Source organism: Scatophagus argus, chromosome 6, assembly GCF_020382885.2.
Source record: "Scatophagus argus isolate fScaArg1 chromosome 6, fScaArg1.pri, whole genome shotgun sequence".
Lineage (NCBI taxonomy): Eukaryota > Metazoa > Chordata > Actinopteri > Scatophagidae > Scatophagus > Scatophagus argus.
The window spans coordinates 12382792-12401878 of NC_058498.1; the positions used below are offsets into that span (position 1 = coordinate 12382792).

Sequence of the window (19087 nt, forward strand, 5' to 3'; positions counted from 1 at the left end):
CCCAATTGTGGGTCTACACTTTGAGCACTTTTCAAATTTACTTTTTGCCTCAGATTTTTTCACCCATTCTGGAGCCCCATGTGACCAAGAGCTGAATCTCCTCCAGAACTTTCTCTCAGTTTTACTTATGACTTCTCAAAGTAAGTAAATACAGTGAAGAATGGGAGATACAGTGCTCAAAGATCAGTGAGCCACATCTCTATCATATGTCCCACATATTCTCTATAATAGGCCTCTGTTGGTCATTAACCCCAGGTAATCAGCTGTACCACCCAAGCTGAAAATCCTCCAGCTTACCGCAAACTATTTTCCAGCTGAAATGTCTTAGTTTGGCTGTAATGGGCTCCTCCTCATTTTATGGCCTCCCATGTTCTTCAGCACATTGCCCTTTTCACACACAATTACCTTCTCATCTCCATTTCAGGCTCATTAGCAGGACCTGCAGGCTTATGCTTCCCCAAAAGCAGAGACTTCAAGGGATATGACAAGTTCTTCTCCTTCTGGAAGAGGATTGTTTGGCTCATCTAAACCGTAGAACTGTGAGACCATTGAATTTCAAAATGGGAAGTTAAAATGAGCTGAACTGAGTGCATTTCCTTACGGTAGACCTTTGTGCCAACAGAAGCGATCACTGAGGGTTTCAAGTTATTATATCAACTCATGGTTTCATATTTTGGCTGCTGATGCTGCATTATAGTAGCACTAAAGGTTTTTCCTGCAGATTCCTCTATATTTATAAAATGAGATGAGAGCTTTTAGAGGTTTGAAAACAAGCATGTAACCTTTCCAAGGTGTTTATGAGCAAGTAATCCTCTGCCCTTTGTCTTTGCGTGTTTCTGTGGATAAAAGAGGTGAGCTGCTTATTGTTAAATGTAAACACGTGTGACAGGGGCTCAATCACATTCATCTAGACACATTTAAATGTAGATAACCTTCAAAGCAGGGCATAAAACTTTATAGTCAGCAAATCGCTCCAGCCAGTCATTATAGTCACATTACCTCATGGCAAGGTCATCTCTTTATGTAACTGACCTTTTCATGTCAGTTCTCGTTGGCCCATTTACAAATAAATTGTGTTGTTCTGGCTTCCAAATCTCAGGAACGTTGATTACATCTGCACTATGAGGTTTAAGGGGGAGGGGGGAAATGTAATATTAAGTTATATGTGGTATCATTTTCAGAAAATCCCTGGAAGGGTATTCTCAAGGAAATTTTTAAATCAAAAGTAAATGAGACAGTAAATTTAATATCAAACACTAAATTGGCTGCAGCGACCTGGTGTTCTTTGAAGAAATGTTTAGAAAGTGCAGAGAGTTTGAAGCGCCCAGGGGGGTCACATTTGGAGCTTTGTCCTGGGGGTTTGGGTGGATATGGTGGGTGCACATAATTTTGAATGCACAACTGGAGCTGCCAGTACACTAAAACCACTTCTGTAAGCAGACCTTAAATGGAAGTGTATCATAATGTTTACTTACAGAGTGAATGACTTAACTTGGTGAATAACGGTGGTGTCAGAACTATGGAATGGAGAAGATTAAAATATAATGGCAGAAGATAAAAGGAAAGATGATGATGTGATGCTTTTTACGCTCATCTTGGAAAGTTGTTCAGGATATGCCACAACATCTGAACAACTGATGTGTTATGGTTTGGCATTGTGTGTTTTCTGTTGTGCTTTTCTCTTTGTGCTCTCTTCCTTTGGCAGAGTCTGTGGTGGCAGGGGTAGTGGCTGACTCCTCCTGTTGGCAGCTTAGACACACCTGAGTTGTATCTGCTCATTCTCTCCTCTACTTAAGCCTGGCCTCCACTCCTGCTTGCTGCCAGATTATTGCTCGCTCTACCTATGCACGCAGTGCATCAGAGGTTACCCTGGATCCTCCTATAGAGGTTATTTTTCAGTCAGCCAGCACCTTGCTTCCACAGCCTGCTTAGTTTTCTGTATTTAGTTTGTGGAGTTTATTAAAAGAACCTTTGTTCCCTCTCACCAGTGAGTAGTCTCTGCTTTGGGGTCCTTGTATTTAAAGAACCTAACATGATGTACATAAGTGGATCCAAAACGTTTTGTCTTTTGAGCTAGTCTCATGACCCTTCATCACAGATTCTGCCTTATTGTGGACATGACCTGTGAGCAGCAAAGAAAGAGTTTTCTGATCATATTCTTTCATTTGAGGCCAAAAAAGAAGTGATCTAGTGTTTCCAAAGTAAAACTCATATAAATTAGAGGGATGTCAGAAAAGATACAGGTAATGTTTCTTATTCATTGCACTAATCATCTTGGGCTCAATGACATAGAGTGACATAGAGCATAGCCATCATTGTTAGACTACAACTGAGTAGTTACGATTTTCATTCCATTTTAGGTACCTGGGTATTTGTGAGCAGGTTCCTGTAATTAAATTTCACTTGTTTTAGACCAACAAACCATTTTAATGCCAAACCAAATGAATAAACTTCAGTATACCTCCACCGCTCCAACCCCCCACCCACCCAGAATTGTATTCATGGCAGTGTTAATAAGCTGGATGATTTCAACTGTGACTGCACTTTTAGAAAATCACAAAATCTCCAAAACTGCATCAGTTTGTGAACGCAGAAACCAAGTAGAGTGGAGAAGTAGAGTGGCCCAAAATATATCATTCACACAAATCTGGATAAATAATAAAAACATCAGCCTGGTTACTTCATGCAAAGACAAGAATAGCTTTGTGATGCAACATCACAGGAGGGAACTTAACAAAAGCCAACAGTACTTTAGACTTTGCTGCAGTTCAGAGTAGGATGAATTATTTAGTAACACAACTCTTTGGGCTTCTTGTGTTCTTTCAGCTGAGTTTTGTAAGATGTTGGTGTCATCTACTTGCACATTGATTTAGGGCAGGTTTGATTTTGTACTCAATGCTTTTTATTTGATTAAAGCACTGATATTAACAAATATATTGAACTTTGGTTTATATTCTGACCTTTCTCATGTGGCTGCTTATTTATCATTTTCCCTCTTACAGTATCTGATGTAATTGTGTCATCTCTGTCTCTAGCTGTGTGTGTGTGAGTGGCCTTGAGGTAAATATGATAAAGCTTAAACTTATGCTACCCTCATTCAGGTTCTTCATTCACTATTCTTGCTGTCTGGTACAACTTCTTAACATTTTTTCCTTCACAAAATACTCCTCCAAAGGGATTTATGTAAGTTGCTTGTCTGGAGTAGTCTCTGTTTGGAGTCCATTTGATTAAATATGAACACATGGCTGACTTGAAACTGGATTCTCTTCCTTTTTTTGTCTCCTCCTGTATTTCTGTCCTTGCATTTGAAACCAAAATACTCAGCAAAATGTAATCAGATCATCTCTCCAAAGTTGCATTGTTAAAATTATACACGCATGTAACTTTTCAACATAATGTATATACAGTCCTGGCTGTAGCATGGAAATTGTAATTTCCATTGATGTCAAACAGAATTTTGACCAGACTGAATGGACTTATGTTCTATTGGCAGTCCTACTTTGCTGTTTATCTTTCCTTTAGTGCTGTCACCCCTGGCTTAACATAAAAGCATGAGTTCTGAGATACGGCCAGTAAGATCTCTGGGTACTTCACGTAAGATCTTGGCCTTCAACGATGATGTAGTTTTATTCGTTTTGGATCCTTTGGCCTTTCTATGGCCCCCCAGCTGGATCTCATAAACAAATTTGGCTCATTCTTGGGATATAAGATAAACTGGATAAAGAGTACTGTAACAGAGTGGTTTTCATAATGCATTTTAATGCATTCATAAAGCTTTATGACTGCACTCACAAACACACACAATGCTTCATAATGCACTATATCAATAGTAATAAAGAATTATAGCTATGACAAGTTACAAGTTTACAAGTTTAAGTATGTTATGGATCCTCCTGACTAGTTACAAAACAGAGGCTGACTGATGAGGTTTACAACACATTTTGACTGCCTATTCTCACCTGTATGTACCTTAACAATCAATAGTATGAAGGACTTCTCTGCTCTAGCAGTCTGTGCAATATTATAACTTATGACTTACAAGGTTGTATAACTTAAAAGGTGAATGAATGTATTCAATAATAATCTGTGTTGCATCATGAGTGATTATTATGAGGACTCTTACATGCTCCAGCCATACTTTTAGGCGAGGGCTGGACAACCTCTAAGACCTAAACATAAACGTCTGTATTAACAAGCATTTCACCTCTCTTCTTTAACTGCAGCAGACACATTTCTTCCCTTTCTGATAGTTGTGACACTTCTAGGTTTATGTTTCACTATATGAGCAGAAATGCTGCTTTAAAGTAGTCTTTTAACTAATAGTAAGGTACAGCATTATTTAGATGAATATTTTATTGAAGTTACCATAAGGGTATTGTTACATTAATAGTGGAACACGTAACAATTTCTATGTGAAAAGTATCATTGTTTTGGACACTCAACTTTACTGTTTTGACTTACTCACACCACTCAACAAAAAAATCAAACAAAATAAAATAAAAAGCATCACTGTATGCTAGTGGCTCCAAACAACAGATGAATAAAATCAGCAGTTATCTGGTGAACATAGTGAATCATAACACACCTAGTTGCTGCTGGATGTGTAAAGAGGCAACTATTTTCCAAATCAAGCATTTATAAATTTTATGAATTGGTGACATATATATATATGTCACCAATTCAAATCAATCAATTCAAATCAGAAATCAATGTGTGTTGGGTTGTAGTCCATTTCACAGGTCAGCCACACACACATCTTTGTTTTCTGTTGGGGATGCAACTTCACCAGTCAAAGTTCACCAAATCTCAACACCACGTGAGGCCAAGATGCAAATTTCCTTCCCAAATGTTTTTCTTGTTGTTTGTTTGTTTTTTACCACATTGTTTTGAAGTCTGTGTATCTCTACTAATGGCCTGAGGATGATCTATCTCCTGTAGAAAAAATGGGTGAGTTTGATGAGCTCCACCACCAGCAGTGCAGTGTAGATCATCATCTGAGGTTTGCACCACTGAACTTTGTTTGTGCATGGAAGGTGATGACTCCAGAATGGCAGGCTTTGTGGGACAAGTGAAGATCACAGGTGTGGGAGTTGCAGGAATTGTTTTAGGATAAAACTGTGGTTGTGAAGGGAGGGGTTGGGCAAATAAGTTGGTCCTCTGTTAATGATCGGATTTCCTGGCCTTTTAGATTTTCCGGATACTCACAGACCACAGACGACAAAATCTTGCCAGAGTTTGCTTTCATCCACAGGTGAAGATATATCAGATTGCAGTCACAGTCCCAGGGGTTATCATTGAGGTAAAGTTTAGTGAGTTTTGTTAAAGGCTGAAAAATATCCCAAGGAAGCACCCGGAGGCCATTGTTAGCTAGCTTGAGTGTGGTCAGTGACTGTAGCTTTTCAAACACATCTGCATCCAGTGAATTTATCTTGTTGCTCTGTAGATTCAGCTCTGTGAGCTTCTCAAGGCCTTCAAAGAACTCAGCATGCAAGGTGAAAAAGTGATTTTTAGACAGATCTAGCTTCTTGAGCTTCTTCAGTGGGTTGAATATTCCTTTAGGAAGAGCACTGAGGTTGTTTTGACTGAGGCTTAACTCAGTCAATTTAGGCATTTCTCCAAAGAGCACTGGTGGTAGACTAGTTAATTTGTTATTCTGTAGGGTCAGTGATTTAAGCTGAGGAAAGCCGACAAAAAATTCTTGAGGTAAACCAGTCAGAAGATTACTGTCCAGATATAGTTTAGATAGTTTGTCTTTATGTGGAAATAGATTAGGTGATAATTCTGCTATTTTGTTTCCTTGCAAAGCAATTTCCTTCAAGTCAGGAAAATTTTGAAAAATTTCTTCAGGAATGGTGGTCAGCTGATTCTCGTAAAGTCGCAGTATCTGCAGTTTGTTTAGGTTCGAGAACCAGCTGGAGGATACAGAGGAGAGATTGTTTCTAGCTAAATGGAGGAGTGAAAGGTTCTCAAGATCATCAAAGGTCCCATCTTCAATCGATTCAATCTCGTTCCCATGTAACTGGAGCTCTTTTACCTTTTTAAGGCCTTCGAATAAGCCTTCTTCTAGACCACGGAGCTTGTTAGACTTAAGTATAATAACCTGCAGGTTGCTGAGGTTTTTAAAGACTCCCACTGGGATTGATGATAATGGAGTGTTGGAGATCTCAATTTGAATGAGGTCCACCAAACCTTCAAAAGCTCCCGGCTCAATAGATGTTGTATTAGTGTTCATGAATTCCACCTTGTTAAGTTGTGGGTTTTCAGCAAAAGCTGCTTTTGGAATTGTTTTAATCTGGCTACTCAGAAAGAAAACCTGTGTCACACCTGGTGTAAAGACACGGGGTATTTCTGTTGTGGCTGCACTGAAAACATCTTTCAAGCAGTCTGTCTCCTCAAACAGCAAAGACAGAAAAAGAAAAATGAGTCCTCTTGACATGTTTTTTCACTATAAAAAGAAAAAGAAATATATAGAAGATATCATTTCAAACAGCAAATACAGTTTAGAAGGTATATGACTTTTTGCCTTTCTGGTGATAATATATGAGTGCTCACATATCAGTAGCATCATACAAAGTTTTGCTATGTTAATTTATCCTTAAATCTCTATGCTGTTAGGTTCAAATGCCAAAGAGATAATTTGCTTACCTTATTATTTCCTGTCCCAGGATGAAGCTGGTTGCTACAGCAGTGAGGAAACGCGAATAAGCTCAGTCTCACTGGTTATCTTATGTATCGGTGCTGGCCAGCAGCCCTCATGTGCATTGCATGACATGTGAGGCGGGGTGTAACACACTTCTGCAGCCTGAGATAAGAGCAAGGATGGAAAGCTTTCAGTTAGATATGTTATATTCTTCAACTACTTATGTAAACAACAGATGTTTTTTTAAAAAGTTTAATATTCATCATTCATGCACACACTCTAAACATGAACATACTGTAAGGTATGTAAATAATAGGGATTAAAAATCCCATCTATTGACTATTTAGTGATCACAGTAGGATCACCATCCTGGAAAACAGGTCATGAGATGCTGTTTAAGTAACAAAATCTCAATACTTTTAGATACATTCGTGTTTTTCTTCTTCCTTTTCCTTTCAGTTTATGTATGACACAATATGTCAGTGTAAAGCTACTTCCTATTTCTATCACTTAACCTTAACCTTACTTGTGGGTAAATTCCTTTTCAAAAGCATTTAAAATGTTTTTTAAAAACTTGTTTCCTCCGCTACAGTCCTGAACAATGTCTAGGTACAGGATAAAATCCTAACAGATTCATGATGAATGAAGTTGTACAACCACAAAGTTCAGTAAATGGACACAATATAGGATTGCTCCCATTAAAATTAGTGCATTTATTAAATGTATAGCGCTTTGCATTGCAAGTGTGGAAACCTTGAGATAAAATGTGCTATAGTGGAATCTCTTACATCTGTTACCAAAAATACACACTTCATCCCTCTGCATGAAATTTGAAATAGATCATGGAACTCATAAATACAGTGTCATCACTTCAAACTTTATTTTATTTTATTTAATTTTTCATTTTTGCCAGGGCTTTTACATGGAGTTTCCCCTTTAACTGCAGTGATTCTATGTGGTTTGTTTGAGCGACGCAGATTTGTTTGTTTATTTTATCATATTTATATAACTCTCCTAAAAATCAATAGAAAGGTGTAAAGAGAAAAGAAAGAAAAAATAAACTAGACTCTCTTATCTGTGTCACTTAATCAAGTGAAACACTTGAATCTTTTTCTATCGTCTTTGTGCAGTTTTATTCAATACAAAAGTGCCCTCTGGTGGAACAGATTAAAATCTCTACATCTCTGCATTTGCTGAGTTTCCTCTTGGCACAGCAAGAGACAAGGAAATGTATTCACATCAACAACAAAAATTAGTAAAAGGCAAAGATGAGAACCAAACTATTTGTCCACAGAAGATGAAAACAGGACAGTTTATTACAAGTTCAGTAAGCAAACGTTATCTCATTAATAAAGAAAATATAGTGGCCTGTGAGAGTACAGACTGGTACTCTTTCAGGTGGAAACATAATCATTATGCATATGCTTTGACCTGAGAGGTTAATAAAAGAAAAATAAAACAACTAAAATGTTGGCTGTTAGAAGTTCTCTGACAGGGAACCCTAGTTAGCCATAACATGGGCATCAGATATGAGTAAACACATGAGCTGTTTTAAAGTAGTCAGAATGTGGATGGTTTAGGGATATACAGGATATACATATAAGGTATGAAAACCCTAAAACTGAAGCTGGTGCTTACATGTGACCTAGAGTTATTGTTCCGTGTCATAGTCATTATTTGTGCTGTACTGTAAGAGCAGACAACAGGCCATCAGTTCTGTCTAAGATGAATTTTAGTTTTTCTGTTATTATCTCTCTTACACATGCGCAATCTCACACACGTGTCCACACAGACTGGGTTAATGAATCTGACCTACTGTTCCTTTCCTGTGCTACTATCTAATTAAGGTATAATTAATTTTTTTAACCTTTAGTTATTGGGCAGATGACCCTATCAAACATAAATCCCAATCTCAGACAGCTGCTCAATGGTTTCCACTCTGCCCCATAAAAATAAAAAAATAAATAAAAAACAAATTATATAATAATAAAAAATAAATCTATAATTCGTCACTGCACAAGAAAGAACATTTTAATTTAGTCTGCTCAGTTGTCATCTAAATTGCAGACATATGCATACCATTTCTAGGTTGTGTTAGATAAAGCTTAAGCTTTTCTTGTTTTCCATGACTGAGACAGAAAATTAGGCCTCTTGGATCTCTGTCTCCCCTTGCTGTAAAAGCATGTCTGTGCCCGCCAAAAGTCGCATTTCTGTCATCACAGAACAGATGTCCAGGAAAACATTGTTTTTAAAATAACTGTACAACCCATTATTTTTTATAACAAATTATTAGTTTTTAGAAATACTGTGCACCAGAATGAGACATTTCTACAGCATATGTACAACCTGCTAAATCATGTCATCATCAACATAATATTAGTAATATATAACATTACTTTAATTAATATTTTATTCACATTTTTATTGAAGTTACCAAAATTAGTATTTTTACATTAATAGTGGAACACATAACAACATGTATGTGAAAGGGGTGGTTCATTGTGATAGACCCACAGAGAATTACAACCTGACTTAATTGCTGCTGGATGTTTAAACAGGAAGCTATTTTCCAATCAAGTTTGTATAAACTTTATAAGATGATAATAAACTATATAGGTAAAAGTATTGGGGCACCTAAACATTACACCAACTAGAACTTTAATGACATCACATTCTAAATTCATAGATGGCTTTTGCAGCTATAACAGCTTCCATTTTTTTCACCTCTTTGCTCAGATAGAACAGAAGTGAATGGGAGGTGGTTCACCAGTGTTACCTTCATGTTGGTGTGACTGTGCCCTTAAGCTCTGAAAAGCAGAAGGAAACTGCTGATTCAGGTCGTAATTCTCTGTAAAATCACATTGTCACATCTTTTTTTCACACTGTCATCTATACATTGTTATTATAAAAACAATCATCATCAACAACAATCATCATAGGCGCCTTAAGTAGATGTACATGTTAGCATTAATGAGTAAATAGTGGTTCAATATCTTACTTAAGGATGTTTTCAATTCAATTCAGTTTATTTATATAGTGGCAATTCATGACAAAAGTTATCTCATTACACTTTCCAATTAGAGAGACCAAACTCTTTAATTAAACTTTGTAATACATTGTTTAACCTTCCGCCCAATCTCCCACCCACCCATTTGATTTATTCATTGTTATTAGTTAGGCCAGGCATGGCAACATAATGATTTATGTTTGTATTTCTGTATACAGAAAAAGGAAAAAAACATCCATCCATCCATCCATTCCTGCTCACCCCCTGTACTAAATAAAAGGATGAATGGCTCTTGGTTTATGGTGTTTGAATGTGCCCACCACTTAGAGGTTCAATGATCCAGTTCTTCTCCTACTCCAGTCTCAGCGCAGTCTGTACAGTTTTTCACTGTTGTCGCTATTGTCATGTTTCTGACTAAAGAGCTGCCAATTACAAGAGTTGGTTTCTCAGTGTGGTGTGTCACTGAGTGGGGAGAACCTGTTGGAAAGGTAGGGGGTGAACCCTGGGCTTGTTGTTAGGACTATGCCTCCTTCGTACAGTTACCCAGCCTCCACGGTTTCCCGCCTGCTCGGGAGTTACCAGGGGCCGGCTAAAAGGAGCTACACTAGATCCATCCTCACCGGCTACTGAGGGGAAGTGTTTGATTTGAACAGGTGTTCAAAGTGACAATGTCAAATTACTCGCCAAGTAATATGGCTGCTAATCTATTGATTCACCATGAATGGCATTGAACAAGTGAACAATGCCGACAGTTATGTTGTTTTAAAGTCTGTGAGTCTCTGCCTCTAGTAGAGGCTGGAGGATGACCTCTCTCCTGTAAGAGAAATGGGTAAGTTTGACCCTATGGTATATCTTCTCTCTGTGCTGCAGCAAGTGGTAAAGAGACAGGGTGAACTTAGCCAGCGCCAGTGTACATGTGATCTCCACGACCAGCAATGCAGTATAGATCATCATCTGAGTTTTGCACAGCTGAACTTTGTTTCTGCACGGACACAGAAGGGAAGGCGATGACTGCTGAACGGCAGTGTGGATCTGTGGAGCTGTGGGGCAAGTGAAGATCACTGGAGTGATTTGTGGAGAAGATGATGTTCTTTGGGTGGTGGCTGGTTGGATAGTTCTGAGAGTCGTGGTTATGGGCCTGACTGTTGTAGGTATAGTTGTGGTGGTTCTAAGTGCAGATGTTGTCATAGCGGTGGTGGCTGGTGTTGTTGTTGTTGTTAAAGTGGTGGTTGGTGCAGTTGTTGCAATAGTGGTGGTTGGCACAGTCGTTGTTAAAGTGGTGGTCGGTGGTGTTGTTGTTAAAGTGGTGGTTGGTGCAATTGTTGTCATAGTGGTGGTTGGCACAGTCGTTATTAAAGTGGTGGTCGGTGGTGTTGTTGTTAGAGTGGTGGTTGGCACAGTCGTTGTTAAAGTGGTGGTCGGTGGTGTTGTTGTTAAAGTGGTGGTTGGTGCAGTTGTTGTCATTAAAGTGGTGGTTGGCACAGTCGTTGTTAAAGTGGTGGTCGGTGGTGTTGTTGTTAAAGTGGTGGTTGGTGCAGTTGTTGTCATTAAAGTGGTGGTTGGCACAGTTGTTGTTAAAGTGGTGGTCGGTGATGTTGTTGTTAAAGTGGTGGTTGGTGCAGTTGTTGTCATAGTGGTGGTTGGCACAGTTGTTGTTAAAGTGGTGGTTGGTGCAGTTGTTATCATAGTGGTGGTTGGTGAAGTCGTTGTCATTAAAGTGGTGGTTGGTGAAGTTGTTGTCAAAGTGGTGGTTGTTGGTGTTGGTGCAGTTGTTGTTAAAGTGGTGGTTGGTGCAGCTGTTGTTATAGTGGTTGTTGGTATTGTCATTGTGGTTGTGGCAAGTGCTGTGGTGGAGACAGTAGTGGTTGTTCGAGTTGTAGCCAACAAAGTGATTGTTGGTGTTGTGGTACTAGGCTCTGTGGTTGGACGAGCAGTGGTGGGTGTGGTGGTTGGAACAGTGGTGGTTTGTGTTGTAGTGGTGAGCATGATAGTGGTTGGTTCTGTAGTCGGAAGTGTTGTGGTAGTTGTGGAAGTTATGGTAGAGGTCAGAAGAGTAGTTGTGAAGGGAGGGGTTGGACAAATAAGTTGGTCCTCTGTCAATGATCGGATTTCCTGGCCTTTTAGATTTTCCGGATACTCACAGACCACAGACGACAAAATCTTGCCAGAGTTTGCTTTCATCCACAGGTGAAGATATATCAGATTGCAGTCACAGTCCCAGGGGTTATCATTGAGGTAAAGTTTAGTGAGTTTTGTTAAAGGCTGAAAAATATCCTGAGGAAGCCCCCGGAGGCCATTGTGAGCTAGCTTGAGTGTGGTCAGTGACTGTAGCTTTTCAAACACATCTGCATCCAGTGAATTTATCTTGTTGCTCTGTAGATTCAGCTCTGTGAGCTTCTCAAGGCCTTCAAAGAACTCAGCATGCAAGGTGAAAAAGTGATTTTTAGACAGATCTAGCTTCTTGAGCTTCTTCAGTGGGTTGAATATTCCTTTAGGAAGAGCACTGAGGTTGTTTTGACTGAGGCTTAACTCAGTCAATTTAGGCATTTCTCCAAAGAGCACTGGTGGTAGACTAGTTAATTTGTTATTCTGTAGGGTCAGTGATTTAAGCTGAGGAAAGCCGACAAAAAATTCTTGAGGTAAACCAGTCAGAAGATTACTGTCCAGATATAGTTTAAATAGTTTGTCTTTATGTGGAAATAGATTAGGTGATAATTCTGCTATTTTGTTTCCTTGCAAAGCAATTTCCTTCAAGTTAGGAAAATTTTGAAAAATTTCTTCAGGAATGGTGGTCAGCTGATTCTCGTAAAGTCGCAGTGTCTGCAGTTTGTTTAGGTTCGAGAACCAGCTGGAGGATACAGAGGAGAGATTGTTTCTAGCTAAATGGAGGAGTGAAAGGTTCTCAAGATCATCAAAGGTCCCATCTTCAATCGATTCAATCTCGTTCCCATGTAACTGGAGCTCTTTTACTTTTTTAAGGCCTTCGAATAAGCCTTCTTCTAGACCACGGAGCTTGTTAGACTTAAGTATAATAACCTGCAGGTTGCTGAGGTTTTTAAAGACTCCCACTGGGATTGATGATAATGGAGTGTTGGAGATCTCAATTTGAATGAGGTCCACCAAACCTTCAAAAGCTCCCGGCTCAATAGATGTTGTATTAGTGTTCATGAATTCCACCTTCTTAAGTTGTGGGTTTTCAGCAAAGGCTGCTTTTGGAATTGTTTTAATCTGGCTACTCAGAAAGTAAACCTGTGTCACACCTGGTCTCAAGACACGGGGTATTTCTGTTACGGTTCCACTGAAAACATCTTTCAAGCAGTCTGTCTCCTTTAGACATTGTTGGTCTTGAGTCAGTGAAGTCTCAAACAGCAAAGACAGAAAAAGAAAACTGAGTCCTCTCGACATGTTTTTTCACTATAAAAAGAAAAAGAAATATATAGAAGATATCATTTCAAATAGCAAATACAGTTTAAAAGGTATATGACTTTTTGCCTTTCTGGTGATAATATATGAGTGCTCACATATCAATAGCATCATACAAAGTTTTGCTATGTCAACTTATCCTAAGAGATAAGAGATCATTTGCTTACCTTGTTATTTCCTGTCCCAGGATGAAGCCGGTTGCTACAACAGTGAGGAGACACGAATAAGCTCAGTTGGTTATCTTATGTATCAGTGTAGGCCAGCAGCCAGCACCCCTCAAGTGTGTTGCATCACATGTGAGGGGGGTGTAACACACGTCTGCAGCCTGAGATAAGAGCAAGGATGGAAAGCTTTCAGTGTTGCTACTGGATGGGTATGTTATATTCTTCACCTATTATGTAAACAATAGATTTATTTAAGGTTTAATATTCATCATTCATGCACACACTATAAACATGAACATAGTGTAATATGTAAACATTTTGTCATTTTGAAAATATCATATCAAAGCAGAAACAAAGTTAGACTTACCCACAATTTTCTTCTATTTCACTTGTCTCTAGTTCTGCTTTGTTGATTATGTTATGTCTTAACTTATTTTCATGCAAAAAGACTTGCTTTATTATTTGTGACTAAATTATTTTTTTCTGATATTTGTAATGACAGGCAAAGCAAGATCTGGAATTTCTGGATTTCAGCCAAAGTTTTCAAACATTATTCTGGCTTCCTTCCATTAGATGGCAGTCTTTTTGACTGTATATAATTTACAGTTTTTAATCAATATGAAAGTAGGCATAGGCTAGATAAGTGGCTGAAGTTGTGCTCCATTACTGTGTTTTTATTTTTCAAAAAAATGCAGATGGCTGTCGATGCAACCCTAAATATTTGTTGTCCACAGTTGACCAATTTCAAACTTACCTCAGTCTGGACTGGATTTGTTCCTTTAGGATTACAAATCATGTTCACAGACTATTTAGTGATCACAGTACGATTACCATCCTGGATAAACAGGCCACAATATGCTGTTTAAGTAACAAAATCTCAGTACTTTTGGATGTGTTAATGTATTTTTATTTTCATTTTTATTTTCTTTCATATAATGTATAATACAATATGTCAGTGTAATGCTACTTCCCTTTTCTCTCACTTAACCTTTATTTGTGGATAAATTCCTTTTCACAAGTACTTAAAATGTTTTAAGTTTTTTCCTCCTCTACTCTCCTGAACAATGTGTAGGTAAAGCATAAAATGCTTCATGATGAAGTTGTAAGACCACAAAGTTCAGTAAATGGACACAATATAAGATTGCTCCCATGAAAAGTAGAGCATTTATTGAATGTATAGCATTTTGCATTGTAAGTGTGGAAACCATGAGATGAATTCTGTTACAGTGGAATCAAAGTTGTTTTTTTAATCACCATTTTGCAAAAAAGTACAATAGTCTCCTAAATGTATTGTTGTTAGCACAAAAGCCATTGTCAAACTCCAATTATTAGTGATGAAAACAGAAAATAGTTTAAAGAAAATACAGAGCAGTCTTGATTGCACAATAAGAAATGTGTTTTAGTTACATAGGTTACATTCACCAAACCCTGATTTCCCTCAAAATGGCCAAGTGGGTGCTTTTACAGTTAGTACATACAAGGTCTATTCTCTTTTTACAGCATATATGTAAGCAATGTTGGCTGGTAAATTTCATCATTAAAAATTTATATCTAATGAACTAAAAAGTTGTCTGTTCTAATGGAGCTGAAATGATTATTTCTGTTGCCGTTGATGCTCACAACTCTAGTCTCCACATTTTCCAGGTAAGCCATAGTAATTATTGAGCATTTTCCCTTAACTTTAAAAGTTCTTGGGTTACTGGGATGTTGGTGATCTAGTCTACAGCACGGAATTCTTATTTCTGTGGCCTATGTTTCCTCTGCCTCTCTTTTTCCTCCTCCAGCAAATACAGCATATGATGACAGTGCTGATGAAGACAGTGGACACCACTGCAATGATGATGAGAATGATCGAAGTGTCATGAGAAAACATTTCCTTCTCCCTTTGTCCACCACTGGTGACTTCCTCATACTCTGAGGTGGAGGTGGTCTTGACAGCAGGTGAGGAAGTGCTTTGTCTGGTTGAAGGAGTATTGGGTTTTCTCCTCTTCTCCGTTGAGGTCAATACAGGCTCCTTGGTAGAGCTGAGAGGAATCAAGTTCTCATCTGTCAGCAGAGCAATTACCTCACCATTCAGACTGAAGGGTGTTTCACAGACCAAAAGAGTTTGATTAGCCTTAGATGGGTGCTGTCGCAACCACTCTCTAAGTGGCAGAATGTCTTTATCACATCTCCAGGGGTTCTGCTGCAGGAGTACTTCTGTTGCTACAGTGAGGGCATCTAGACTCTTCTGTGACAGGTTGGGAAGAGAGTTATTTCGCAGGTCTATCTGTCCCAGGTGGCTCACGCCCTGGAGAAAACCCAAAGGGAGGGAGCTGATGGAGTTGTGCTCCAAGGAAATGTTGACCAGATTGGGCAGACCTTGGAAAGTCCCAGCTTGTAGCGTTGTGAGTAGATTGGTGTGAAGTGATACCTCTCCCAGCTGCACTAACCCTCTAAATGCCATGGGTGATACATAGCTGATCTGGTTGCGACTGAGCACCAAGAGACGCAGCTGAGTAAGGTTCTTGAATGTATCATCCTCAACACGGGTCAGTCTATTGTCATACAGCCACAAGTCCTGCAGAGCCATGGGCCCAAACAGCCCTGGTTCCAGAGTATCCAGCTGGTTTTTATACAGAGAGAGTTGGGAAAGGAGGGGGAGGTTTAAGAAGAGCCCTTGTGGAAGAGATGTTATCCTGTTGTTGGAAAGGAACAACTTCTGGAGTTTCACAGTTTTGGAGAACAGGTCATGGTGGAGATGAATGATTCGATTGTCATGAAGGGACAGTTCCTCCAGGTTTACAAGGTCATCAAAACTGCCAATGGGGAGTTCCTGTAGTGAGTTTTTGTTAAGCCGTAAGATTTTCAGCTTAGAGAGACCCTTGAATGTCTCTTTAGATAGTTGACTGATATTGTTTGCAGAAAGAAAAAGGTACTGAAGCTCAACAACAGGGTGAAAAGTTTCCACAGGTACAAAAGTGAAAAGGTTCATGCTGAGGTCAAGAAGTTTCAGATCTTTCAACCCGGAAAACCAATTAGGGCGGAGCACCAGGAGTTTGTTGCTCTTCAGATTCAGAGACTCCAGCTTCTGAAGATTTTGAAACAAAGTCTCAGGGAGATCTTGCAGTTCATTGCCTGTAAGCCCTAAGGCACCTATATTTGTAGTGGAATCAAATGTGCCAAGACGCACTTCTCTCAAAACAGTGTCTTTAATCACAAAGATTCCCAGGGCATTAGAGAAATTAGTCAGGTCCTCTGGTTTTAGAAAGTGTATACTGCAATTGGAGAAGTAAAGGGCGGTAGTAGATGAGGGCACAGCTGTGGGGAAGTCTGAGAGGCCACTGCAGAGGATCTTGGTTCCTTGACATTTGCATCCATCTGGACACGCCCAAACCACAGCGGTGAGGGAACAGAGAAGTAGGAGCACATGAAGGGTCAGGCACAGATCCATTATTTCCCCTAGAACAGTAGAAACATCTATGTTACAGTGAAGGTTGGTCATGAATCTTGTTTCAGATTTACATGGATTTGTGAAGAGGTCATGGTCATTACATACTTTATACTCTTAAAGGGACAATGTTACATGTCAGTCATTTTACAAAAAAATTGAAATTGTTGACTGTGTACATACAATAATAGGGTCTGCTCTTGCACATGATGTACAATAGTTTAATGTACAATAGTTGTTTGCTTCCAGACCAGTAAAAGAAGAGTCTGTAGTCTGTTTTTTTTCCTTTCATTGAGAGAACAGCCACAGAGGGGATTCTCTGCACTTAAACTTTTACCATAACAGGGCAGTTATATTGAGGACAACTGTAATTATTAACAGCCGCTGCATGTTGCAGCTTCAGCATTCTTGTAACCAAAAAGGATACATCTGCATAAATTTATCCAGTGATGTATTGACTGGTGTACCAGCATGCTTGCCTTTTAAGAAAAAACAAACTCTTAACTCTTAAAGACTGTGAGAAAAAGGAATGTTTTCATACATGTTACTGTGCCATGTTAAACATATGCTTTCTTCTGTATTCTTTATTCCTAACTCTCCCAGTATTCCTACTTCATCAGCACTCCTTACTTTACTACTAACACTACTTTATTTCACTTTACTACTATCACTAACTCTCTCCATTAGTAATATTAGATTTAACTTTCCTTTTTGTTTTGTTGTTGTTACATCATTATCACCACTTCCCCTTTCTTGACTGCTGTGAATGTGAACATTTAACATCAGTTCACATTTAAGTAAAATATGTGTTTCTAGTTGCATATCCATAAAAAAAATAAAGTTCAGATATCTACTGAGACGTGCATCTGCAGTTGACATGAGCAGTTTTAGTAGACATATGACACATTCAAAGAGCACTGCCTCTTAACACAAAATTATTTGTCAAGAGGCACATTGTGCAACCTATGTGCCTTTTGTAACTCCTCATGAAGCCAATGATGTTCCTGTTTTTGCAAGATCTGACAGCTAAACCATGTTTCCTCTGTGGTGTATATTAGAACAACCCAATCCAACCAAAAACCACTGTCTGCTCTTGCCTGGGACAGCCTGGATTTCTGCAGTACAGTGTAATGGCTAAGGCATTTCCAGTTCACCATTAATTGCTTTGATTTTTCTTTCCCCTTGCCATAGCTGGAGGATCAGCACTTTTTCTGTTATGAAAAGACTGAACAAACAAAGTGGGGAACTGTACTGCAAGACACCAGGAGTCGAGCCACAGAAGTTATCTGAAGTTTTATATTAAAGGTTTTTGGTGACCACTCTCTGATATAGTGTTAAGACAAGCTATCAAAAATAAACCACATTTTCTGACAGAAAAATGTACTTATTCCCAAAACCCTGTGTAAGTCAGTATCCTATAGACAGTATTGTAGATGGATACACATATTAAACAAAATCAAGGACTGATTTAGGTATAGAGAGTTGTATTTTTAAGATAACACTTATTGCTGTTATAACTTGATCATAATCCTTACCTACCTACTTACCTTATCTATTTTTGATTCATTTAAGATTTATGCCTGGATAACTGGATAACTGGTTTATTTCACTATGAAATCTTCCAGTCAAACTATCCTTGACAAGTATGTTACAAGTAATTAGAATTAAACATTCTTACCCTGTTGTGGCAGACGATCGAGTGAACAGAGACAGCGAGTTGGTGTGGTTATCTTTTATGTGCGTCCTCCCTCCCTCCACAGCTTCACAAATTGTCTGATGAAAGTTTCCAGCACTGTACTCTCACACCATCACATTTTCCTGCTCTACGTCATCACTTTGTCAACATTGCCCTTCAGTTCCCTTTCGCCAGGCTTTTCTTTTTTGTAAATTTGTGTCCTGAGCTCATGAAATCCACAGGTTTTGTTTCTGAGGTTTCAGTGGAAATGTTCAGCATCCCTGCCCCCTCTGTTCCTCTCACACACTCACGCTCACATTTTTTTGCTAAATGTGGTGGTGGGGTGATCATAAAAGGGAAGTCCCTCCCTCTGGTGAATTGTGTTTATATGAGTTTCTGTGCTTGTCTGAATGCATGTTAGGGAATGCGTGAGCTGTGCAGGACTAACATATGTTTTCAACAATGGTGTAACTACATGTTTTCCTTTCAGAAAAAGGAAATATATTTGTGTTGAATATGGCTTACAGTGATGGCTAGAATTTAGTTTGATTACAGACAATGGAGTTTGTATCTTGTTTCGTGACATTGTTTTGTGTGTATGTCCCTTTCCTTTGGGTGTGCAAATGTAAGCCTCAGCTGAACATATCTGTGGTATTATGTCTTTGATTTGCCTGTAAATTGTTTGTGCACTTGGCGGCCTTGGAATTTCACACTGTAATCCAGTGCTATGGGATTAAATACTGCAAAA

General features: G+C 38.8%; 3 protein-coding genes across 3 annotated transcripts; all 3 read right to left on the reverse strand.

Moving 5' to 3' along the window:
* Positions 1-3739: 3739 nt before the first annotated feature.
* On the reverse strand, positions 3740-6847 carry LOC124060500 (carboxypeptidase N subunit 2-like). The gene is made up of 2 exons (XM_046391558.1): positions 6646-6847; positions 3740-6445 (listed from the first exon to the last, which is right to left on the reverse strand). Exon 2 carries the CDS (start codon positions 6434-6436, stop codon positions 5105-5107), a length of 1332 nt encoding a protein of 443 aa, XP_046247514.1. The 5' UTR covers positions 6437-6445; positions 6646-6847; the 3' UTR covers positions 3740-5104.
* Positions 6848-7075: 228 nt separating this feature from the next.
* LOC124060498 (carboxypeptidase N subunit 2-like) lies at positions 7076-14020 on the reverse strand. Its single transcript, XM_046391556.1, has 2 exons — positions 13238-14020; positions 7076-13061 (listed from the first exon to the last, which is right to left on the reverse strand). The coding sequence occupies exon 2, from the start codon at positions 13050-13052 to the stop codon at positions 10410-10412; it is 2643 nt and encodes an 880-aa protein (XP_046247512.1). The 5' UTR covers positions 13053-13061; positions 13238-14020; the 3' UTR covers positions 7076-10409.
* A 350-nt stretch (positions 14021-14370) lies between these two features.
* On the reverse strand, positions 14371-18652 carry lrrc15 (leucine rich repeat containing 15). The gene is made up of 2 exons (XM_046391557.1): positions 18343-18652; positions 14371-16675 (listed from the first exon to the last, which is right to left on the reverse strand). Exon 2 carries the CDS (start codon positions 16665-16667, stop codon positions 14955-14957), a length of 1713 nt encoding a protein of 570 aa, XP_046247513.1. The 5' UTR covers positions 16668-16675; positions 18343-18652; the 3' UTR covers positions 14371-14954.
* Positions 18653-19087: the final 435 nt, after the last annotated feature.